General features: G+C 24.3%; 1 protein-coding gene across 1 annotated transcript, besides 1 other annotated feature; it reads right to left on the bottom strand.

Moving 5' to 3' along the window:
* Positions 1–407: 407 nt before the first annotated feature.
* Positions 408–4744, bottom strand: PGO_103150 (Plasmodium exported protein, unknown function; the record flags this gene model as incomplete). Its single annotated transcript, XM_028688343.1, has 2 exons — positions 408–4487; positions 4679–4744. 2 exons carry the CDS (start codon positions 4742–4744, stop codon positions 408–410), a joined length of 4146 nt encoding a protein of 1381 aa, XP_028544144.1.
* A 2912-nt stretch (positions 4745–7656) lies between these two features.
* Positions 7657–8752: a sequence feature (PST-A protein;~frameshift;~nonsense mutation produce stop codon).
* Between the last annotated feature and the right edge of the window lie 2547 nt (positions 8753–11299).

The following is an 11299-nucleotide window of genomic DNA, read 5'->3' as shown; positions in this document are numbered from 1 at the left end:
CACAGAAGAAGAATTTAAATAAATAATATGAAATGTCAATTAAACAATACGCATTTAACAAAATATTTTTGTACACAAATAATTTACATACATATGTTTTTGCACGTATGCATGTATGTATGTATGCGTGTATGCATTTATATATACATATATTTGTAACACATATAAGACTGTGTAACATTAATTTATGTTTGCAAAAAATTACTCAACACACACATAAAAGAGAATAAACGTTGTAATAGATATATAATATATGTAAACACATAAAAAATATACATTTTCTGAAATATCTAAAACATTAAACAAATTTTATTTAAATATTAAATAAATATTTTATTATCCATAATATAAATATTTAAACACGTCACCGTGTGTTGATAAAACTTAATATATATATAAGAAAAAATTTAGTAGTTATAATTTTCCAGGTTAATTTTTGGTCTATTAAGATTGTACTTTTTTTTAATTACGTAACGCCTGAATTTTCTCTTACAATCATCAATAAAATCCAGTTTACCTCTATTATCTAGATATAAGAATATTTGGTAAAGAACTTCTATAATTATTATAACACAAATACCAATTAACAAAGGGAATGTGATTTGAATCAATGCATGTTCTGTACCAACTTCTATAGAAGTATCTACAGCTTTGGATGCAGCCTTAATTGCAACCGATGCAGTTTTCATTGCAATTTTGCTTGTACACAATGCTGCCCTCTGGCTAAAACTTGTAAACATGCTCCAAATATTACCGGTCTCTAATGCTTCTAGTACAGAACCAAAAGCTTCACCTACACACTGTCCAGCATATGCTCCAAGTTCAGGTGCAAAAGATTGCATTGCATTTGTTCCAGTGGATAGTGCTGCTGCTCCAGCTTCCATAAAAATATCTTTACCAGATACCTCAATATGCTTCACGGCAAGAAATGGTATTGCTATTACTGCAAGTGTTGCGGGGATACCATGCATGGCCACTTTTTTTACAATTTCCTTTACATTCCTAGGTTTGTTTGCAACTTTTGGTGGATTTATAACATTTTTGACAAGAGTTTCTTCGGTCTTTCTATACACTGAATCTACTGCTGCTACATCAATTTTAGTCATAGTATCTATATCCTTTAATAATTCTACCTTTACATTATTATCTTTAATATGTTTATATATAACCCAATCTTTTTCTAACGTTTCAGGATCTTTATCTTTCTTTTTATCGGTCATATATATATATATGGTACATTTTTTTTTTTTTGGTAATGTGTCTTCTTTTATAAGTTCCTTTTCTTTAGGCGGATCCTTTTTTCGTAAAACTTCATCTACTTCTTCTAACTCCTTTTTTTCTGCGTGAATAATGTTAAATAGACGATGTTTGCATGTTATATATAATTTGTTCTTATAATCTTCACTCGTCGATAACTTACATTTATCTATTAAATCATCGTTATTTAAGGAATTAATTTTTCTATATAAACTATTTTGATCAATTATATATATACTATCTTCTGGATCTTCTTTAGGGGGTAATCTGTAATTATTCAATAAACCACTTTTATTTATGAATTGAATTTTTTTATGCAAACTTTTAGCGCATGTTAAATAAACTTTGTTCTTTAATATTTCATCTTCCAACATTTTATTTCGGTTCAATATATTACTTATTATTGCAAAATTATTATTTTTCAACAATTTCACTGATTCTGACTTATTACTTTTATCCATAGAACTATCATCTATAACCAATTTCGGGTCGTCTGTAGTTTCACTTTTCTTAACGGAATCATCTTCTGATAACAATTTATCTTCTCTTAAAATCTCACGATGCTTCACAGGAACATCTTTCGATATAAATTCCCCTTTTTTCATAGGATGAACATTTTTATGGATATCGCTGTCAGACTTTATGTAAACTTCTGATTTTGAATTATCCTCTATCAGTGATTTCCTTCTTTTTTTTAAATTATCTATATTCTTAGAATCAGAAACTGATAGTAATTCCTTTTTCTTTGATACATAACTCTTCTCCATGGAATGAAATTTTGTATGCAAACTATTTTTACTTTCTAGGTAAATTTCTTCCATTGAACTATCTTTTTCTGGCAAAACTGCTTTGCTTATTCGATCACCGTTCATCGAAGAATAGCCTGAGTCTTCATGTTCTTTCTTGGCATTCTTGTCTCTCTTGTTATTTAAAGGCACAGAATTAACTTCTTCCAATGGCTTTTCCTTAGATGTTGCATCAACTGAACTCAGTGAATCATCTTTTCCAGGTAATTTCTTTTTACGAATTACATCAACAGAACTCATAATTTCACCTTTTTTCGGTGGTTTTCCCTTAGAAATAACATCAACTGAACTCAGTGAATCATCTTTTCCAGGTAATTTCTTTTTACGAATTACATCAACAGAACTCATAATTTCACCTTTTCTCAGTGGTTTTTCCTTAAATGTAGCATTTACTGAACTCAGTGAATCGTCTTTTCCAGACAGTTTCTTTTTACGAATTACATCAACAGAACTCATAATTTCACCTTTTCTCAGTGGTTTTTTCCTAGATGTAGCATCGATTGAACTCAATGAATTATCTATTCTAGATAGTTTCTTTTTGCGAATCACATCAACAGAACTCATAATATCATCTTTTCTCAGCGTTTTTTTCTTAGATGTAGCATCGATTGAACTCAATGAATTATCTATTCTAGATAGTTTCTTTTTGCGAATCACATCAACAGAACTCATAAAATCATCTTTTCTCATCGGTTTTTCCCTGGCAATAGCATCAACTGAACTCAGAGAATCATCTTTCCTCAATTTATTTATCTTGGGAACAACATCAACTGTGTTCAAAGAATCATCTTTTCTTGCTGTTTTCCTTTTATATATTATGTTTCCTTTATTGGACGAATCATTTTTATCCAAAGATTTTCTTTTAGGGATAACGTCAGCTGTGCTTCTAATATCATCATTCTTCAGTATTGTCCTTTTACGAGTTATATCAACTGTATTCATAGTACCATCTTTTCTAAATAATTTCTTCTTATTAATTGCATCTCCTCTATTCGCAGAATCATTTTTTTTTAAGGATTTATCCTTTTCTCTTATTCTCCTATTTACACTCACAAAATCATCTTTTATTTGGAGCTTCCCTTTCTCTATTACAGACCTTTTCCTTGTTAATACATCTCCCTGTGATACTTTTCTTTTTATAAATGCTTCATCTTTTATTATATGATCTTCATTTTGTAACAATTCAAATTTTTTTGTTATATCATCTTTCTTTGCAGGTACATATTCATTTAAAGGATCATGTAACTTAAATAAATTATTTTCATATGTTTGACCACATTTTTTCATAGAATCGATTTCTGTTGCTTCATTTATTTTAGATGTTTCAATTTTATCAATAAAAACATCTTTTTTTAATATATTGGACCTATCGTTTACTTCATCTCTTTTTATAGATTCATATAATTTAAATAAATCGCTTTCCTGTTTGAAACCACCTTTCTTTAAATATTCATTTTTTTCCCCTATTTCATTTGTCTTTGTCATACCAATTTTATTTATATCATCGTCTTTTTGTAACTGTTTTCTATGAAGCCTTAATACATCGTCTTCTTTAATAAAATTGTTTTTATGTAATGATTCATATTTTTCCTTTGCCTCAAATTTATGTTCAAAATCATTTTTTTCTAATAAAATAGGTTTTCTCTTTATTTCTCTTCTATTTGAATAGTTCACTTTGGGTACTGGTACAGTACCTTTTAAATTAGAATGACCTTGTATTATAACAGATAGCAATGATTTTAGTTCATCTAATTGACTTTCAGTTATTGGTTCATTACTTAGAAGGATTTTTTTTAAATCTCTTAATTTAGATTCATTTACTAATTTATTTTGTAATATAATATTTTCTAGTTCTTTCAGCATAGACAACCCTATCAATGTATCACTTAACAAATTTTTCTTCAAAACTTTTAATATGTATTCATTATTTAGTTTGCTACCTAACAAAATATCTTCTAATTCATTTGACATCAATTCCTTTATAAATGGATTGTCCACCAAATTATCTTTCAATGCTTTTAATACATTTTCTGATTTCAAATGATCATTTGAAGACAAAAACTCTTTTAATTCGATCAATTTTGATTCTTGTATTTGTTTATTATTTATTAGAGCTTTTACAAAATTTTTAAATAATTTTTCTATTATTTGCGGCTTCCCTAATATCAACTGCTTTAATACATTTAATATACACTGCCTGCTCGCATCATCTCCAAACAGAACATCCTGGATGTTGTTCAATGATAACTTATTTGTGTCAGCATTGTGGTCGTGAAAATATTCCTTTAACTTTTTCGATTCTTCTCCTTCCTTACATAGAAGTGACTTCGTTTCCCTGTTAGCTTGATCTAATGTCGTTCTATAAGATGAATCTATAATTACATCTTGCTTCTTGTTCTCCTCAGAATAATTAGCAGAGGAAATCTAAAAAATTCGTTATACACAAAAAAGTGTAGAAATTTGTAAATTACGTGTATTAAAAAAAAATATAGATATGTACACATACACATGTCTATATATACTCATACATATTCATATAACATATACATAAATATAACGTTAGAGTGATCAATGGATTTCACATATTATCTTTTTATTTTTTTACAAAATCTTACATTATCAGAATATAAAAAAATATATATGAGGATAAATATGAGAATTTTAATAAATCTGGTGCACATTTCTTTTATTCTTTATAACATTTCCTTAATAACATTCATCCCTTACAATGATGTTATGTTTAGTCGTACATTTATTAGTATGCTTATGTATTACAGAATCAAGAGTACTGTATATTTCCATGATCACATATTAATATGTTTTTACCACATAAAAATAAATTAAAATATTATATTTTTTAGTAATATTCAGCATGTATCATAAATAACAAATTAATTCAAAAAAAAAAATTTTCACGAAATTTTAATGTTTAAAAAAATTTTGCAAATTAGTGCTTGGTAAATAATATTATCAGGATATATATTATTATTCATTAATTTTATTAAAATGAATACTTTCAAATATTTTGTAAAAATTACAAAACTTTTTTTTTTTTTGTAATTTTTTACTTTCATTAAATTTCAATTAATCATCAAAATTAGTATATCTTTAAGAAACATTCAAAAATAAAATGAGTAAAAATGAAACAGAATAATGAACATTTTTAAATAAAAAATTAGATAAATTTGACATAATTTTATCCTCAACGAAAAATGCCTTTAAAAAGGTAAATGCTATAATATAATATTATCCCATTTTGCACTTATTTAATAAAGTGATAATGCTATTATATATATCACATTTGCAACAAATATTATAGAAAGAAAATATATAAATATAATGATTAAATAACATTAAATATTATTTATAAATAATAATAGGGAAAAAATTGAGTTATTAGCCAAGTAATAAAAAAAAAGTGTTCATAAAAATAGAATAAAATTATTTATATATACTTTTCTTAACATACATTTAAAAACGCTACAATTTTTTAAGTATAATTGTGGTATGTATAATATTTTAAAATGGGTGCATACGTATTCTTTATTTTTTAATACATTTGGGGTATTAGGTATATTTACAGTAATAAAATAGTATTTTAATCGAAGAATCTCATCATTTTTCACAAATTTCTGCGCTAGCGCACTAAAAATAAGACTCTTACTGGGTTTCAACATTAAAATCACTTTTCATGTAAGCGTTATTATTACTTCTTGCTTTTTATTTTATTTTATTTTTTTTTTTTTTGCTTAAACCACATATATACATATTTTAATCCAACTCATTGATGCGGAACAATGTTATATAATAAAAATAGAAAATAAAAAAGGTAAAAAAAGAAAAATAACCTTAATAATCGACAGACACATATTTTCTTATTAATTAGAAAAATTTTATTATTTTTTTTATATATGAAAAAAAAAAAATATATATATAATAAATAAATAATAGCGTGTATAGTAAACATATAATTAAAATGAATGTGTTAATTATTCATTTCATTAGGTTTCACTAAATTTTTTTTTTTTTTTTAATTATACACCATCAAATGACATAAATTAGCAATTTATATCCTTTTTTCAAAAAAAAAAAAAAATACATAACACTTTAGATATTGTTTTTTGTTGTTGGCATTTATATAAAAAAGTAACAAAAAGAGATTAATCACGTATTAAATATTAATTGATGAAATACACTTATGATAAAAAAAAAAAAAATGAAAAACAAAGGTGTTACCTTATATTTTATTTTGTTATCACACTAATGTTTATCCATATAAAAATGCATATGAACCACTACGGCAATGTGAAATACCAAAAAAAAAAGTGTGCACATAATGCATATATATATATATAATATATAAACGAATCATCCTTAAAATTGATATATTGAGATACTATTTTTAGTCGTTTAATGTATGGGAAACAGAAAAAATTTTTATAGTACTATTGGATTAAATCTCATATTTGTATGAAGAATATTGTTATATGTGTAAGATGTATATATATATATATATATATTTTTACTAAAAAAATAGTCTTTCATGGGTTAAAATTTTTTTTAAACATTTTAAGGATAAAAGACAGTATTTTAAGCAATATATTTTTGTATGCGAAAAAAATGCTATATATCAGCACCCTAATAAAATAAACAATGTAAGTAATTGTAAACTATTTTATATTTACAGTTAATGTAAATTTTCTATTTTTAAATTATAGGAAGATGGATAGATGTTTAAGAAACATAAATGTGTATTAATTGGAAATTTAATCTAAATTTTATATAATTCCCAAAATATGTGTACAAATAAAAAGAGTATACGTGAAAAAGCTTAACCTATAATATGTATGCATGCATGTGCATTTTAATGTTTTTCTAGTACAAAAAAAAAAAAAAAAATTATAATTTTTTTGGAAAGCAAAAAAAAATGTAACACCAAAGTTAAATTTTTCACTCATAATGTTATTCACTTTTTGTTTTTTTATTTATTATATAAAACATAAAATATAAATTTTTATATACTATGTTTTAAAACTTTTTCTACATAATGTTTTTCCATTATTAGGGACAATTTCTATTTATTACGCAATATGAAACTGCACAGTTATAGGAATCAATACATCATATTAGTTATTACGTTATTATAGCCTATTAATGAAACCGTCAACAGACATGAGAATTATGGTCAATATGTTCTTTATTGAACTTTAGATATTAATAAGATGTAAAAATATATTTGTTGTTTCACATTTTTATATAATGGCATAGAAGGATAAAATAACTTTCAAATATAAAGTGAATTCTACCTTTACATGTGTAATTATAAGGAAAATAAGAAAAAATATACAATTTTATAAATAACATGAGTTCATAAAATTATTAATCAAGTAAAAAAAAAAAAAAAAAAAGTTCAAATTCAAACAATGAATGCAACACAATGGCAATACACGCATTATATTTGTATATCTTGGTAATTGTGGACACACAGACATATGGTGCATATATCAGAGACAATTTATTATACTATTTTTTTTTTTTTTGTTTTTACAATAAAAAATGTAGCCCTAATAATGCACTTATAAAAAGTGAGATATCATTTTTTATTTAAATTAGTGTTCTTTATTTCACTTGTTAATTTTGAAAGCGAATTCATGGTTTTACTTAAAACAGTTTCATTTCCCCGCTCCATATTTTCTAGAATATGCAATTCCTTGTTATCATTTTTTAGTCTCTTGAAAAAGGATATGACATCCCTATAATGACATAAAGTATCATCTTTGTATTTAACAAATAAAATAGGAATGTCCTGACGGGCATATCGCATATCTCTATCTAAGTTACTCATTGTCTTTAGCAACTCACATGCAAATCTGATTGTTATTCCTTTATTGTACCTCATTTTATCGTATGTATAAAGATCATGCATAATTTTACACTTTATATAACGCATATTATTTATAAGTCTAAGCTTGAGAAAGGAAAATGAAAAAAGTTTTGTAAAAAACAAAAAAAAGAATTTATACGAATATGAACCTGATGAAGCAATTGGTCATTCAACAGAAATTATCCATGATAACGAAATACATCCTATAATATTTAATTTTTTGTTTATTGACTTCTTTCGCCTTTCCCATTAACTATAGTGTCCTTGATGCAATATTTTCTCCCACGGATTGACCAAATATTTGAGTGGGGATTGTTTTTATATTTCTTTTCATATCATTAGAAGACGATCCAATTCTTGATTTTTCATTTTTACATAAATTATCTCGAATATTGTTAATATACTCTATTATATCACACACCAGATAACCAAAATGCCTTATATTAACCTCTAGATTTCTCCATCTATCGGATTTTCCATGACCTTTTAAGTCTATTCCATATACTAAATATCCCCTATTATTAAAACTCTCTATTCAGTTATCCTTATAAACATAATAATTATCTGCATCCTTCAATATAGCCATTTCATTGCCCACTATATCAACACTGTGTCTCAAAAAGGAAAATCTAACGTTTGAATTTAAACCGTGAATTTACATAATAATGCATATTGTGTTTTTTATTATCCATTCATTCGTGATTAATAATAAACCATTGTTGTTAAAAAAATAAGTTATCCTGATGTTTCCCTTCAAGCTTATTGCATTTTATAGGTAGTTCACTATTACATGATATTGTATCATGGTAGTAGTAATTATGAAAATGATTCATAAATATCCAAAAACGAACAAAATATATAGTACATTATAAAAAAAAAAAATTAAGTAACAATAGAATAACTTTACATATAACAAGTTATGATAAAATGACAAAAAAGTAAAATTGACAAACTTAATAAGATATATAATAGACTTAGTAAAATTATAAGGTTTATTACCCATTAATGAATGAAACAAAACGTAATTCATCCTGCAATACGCAAATGGCATAAGCAGGAAAAAAAAACAATTTTAGAATAAAATAAATCCTAGTAAGCTCGACTTCATATGTAAATAAAGTAAAAAATAAAGAAAACGTTCTCTCATAAATATTCATATAGACTTCTCTGCATATGTGCACGCTTTACAGAACCAAATTTGGATTTAGAACTTTTTTCTTTCATTTGTGAAAGGGATACTTCATATATTCTATTTCAAACTTGGCTTCTTTTATTAAATTCCTTCTTTAATTCTATTTATTATTCTTAAGAATTATCACATACATGCAATAGAAACAAAGCACAACTCTAGTTTATCATTTAATTAAATTCAATAGGAATGCTTTTTTCTCGAATACATTTGAATAATTTTACATTATTATTATTATATTTACACATGCAAAACTAAAGTCCAATTTAACCTAATTCAATGTATATTTACAACGTTTATTTTAAACCATACAAATTGTACAGTGTTATATTAGTATTAAAAGTTTTATCATTTTTTCCTTTGTTTTTTTTTTTTTTTTTTTTTGCAAAATAATGATATCCATAATAACATTTAATTAATTAAAAGTTATGATATTTTTACCAATAAGTAGCTTTACAAATAATAACTCGCTTAGGTGTATATATTTTTTTATAAATGAGTTTTTTTGCCTCGAAATTAATATAAATGTTTACAAACCTTGAAAATGAAAAAATAAAAACAAATAATTTTATATAGATGTAATTATAATCAGGAAATAGTGAAAAATTGTGTGAATAAATAGATAATAATATATAGGTGTATTCAAAATTTCGAGAAAAAAAATGAAATGAAAAAAAAAATTTATTTAAGACATTAATCAACACAAATACATCCTTTACATTCTTTCTACATGATGAGAAGTAACAATATATATTAACATTTTTTTTTTTTTTCCTTCAATGATTTTACTAATAAAACAATTATTAATCGCATAACATTGTAATGCTGTTAACTTATATTCAAAAATACATATTTTGTTATTATTCTTTTTTAGGTATTCTCTTATTTTGTTATTAGTTCTAAAAATAATGAAATAATTTACATGTACTGTATAAATGTCCACAAGCTCTCATGAATGAAATGTGATTTTAGTCTGTCACTCCTTCATGCAGTTATACAAATTTGTCTATACTTTTTCATTATGTTTTTACACTTTTTAAAATAAACAAATAATGTATTCTCATATGTTAAAATATGTACACATGAGTTTTTTTTTAAGTAAATTCACATTAGGGAGTCTCAAAAGTAAATTAACTTAAAAATGTATAATAAAGAATATCAACTAGCCAGAAGCCCATTTATAAAATTTTAATTATTCAATGTAATGTATTAAAAAAAAAAAAAAGTCAACATTAAGATTTAGTAAAATAAAACACTCAAAATTACTCTGTAATGCTTATTGTAGATTTTTATTCACGGATTTAAGAATTAAAAAAAAATAATAAAATAGAATAATATTTAATATCCACACGTAAATAATAAATTTCTTTTTTCTTTTTTTAATTTTTTGAAACTACAGAAAACTTTTTCCTATTTTTAAAATTACATATGTTATCAGCTAAAACACAACATTTTGCTTCCTAAGTAATTGTTATGAAATGGCACACATCTGTATTCTTACCGAAGGCTGTTAAACTACGTATTTTTTCCAATAAACTAGGATTTTACAATATTAAAAATTATTTATATAATACCATATTACAGTATTACAACTACAATATTTTGTGCTCAAACTATTTATCAAGTAAAAATATTTTGTTTTTTGTAATTTTGAGTATATCATTTTTTTTCTTATTTGTTTTACATATTTTATTCAATATACTTAAAAGCATAATTCTAGAAATGTTATTAGAACTAGGAGTTTCTGCAAAAAAATATATTTTTTTCCCTATAAATATATCACATTTTTGCAAATTATTATGTATATATATTCATCATTTATACCGTTAATTAGGAATTTCTCAGAATGATGTGTTCATTAATTCAAGAAAATTTAAATATTCTATTAGCTAAAACAAATGTATTGAAAGTTAAAATCTTTATCCTTTTTACCAATTTCATTACATCTAGCTCAATCATAAAAAAGATGTAATTTGTTACATAAATAGTGATTATTAGAACACACGATTGCAAGTTTGAGTATTCTATTTTTAATAAAAATTAATATTAACTTTTTTTTTTTGTTGTTCCTTTAAGTTTATTAACGAAGGATATGCATAAGAATATGTGTAATTTATTATACACCTTTTACTATTATTTAATATTTGTATACTACTTAATCTA

Source organism: Plasmodium gonderi, assembly GCF_002157705.1.
Source record: "Plasmodium gonderi DNA, contig: Chr10, whole genome shotgun sequence".
Lineage (NCBI taxonomy): Eukaryota > Apicomplexa > Aconoidasida > Haemosporida > Plasmodiidae > Plasmodium > Plasmodium gonderi.
The sequence above is the reverse complement of the archived record's forward strand: the minus strand, read 5'-3'. Positions and strand labels throughout refer to the sequence as shown.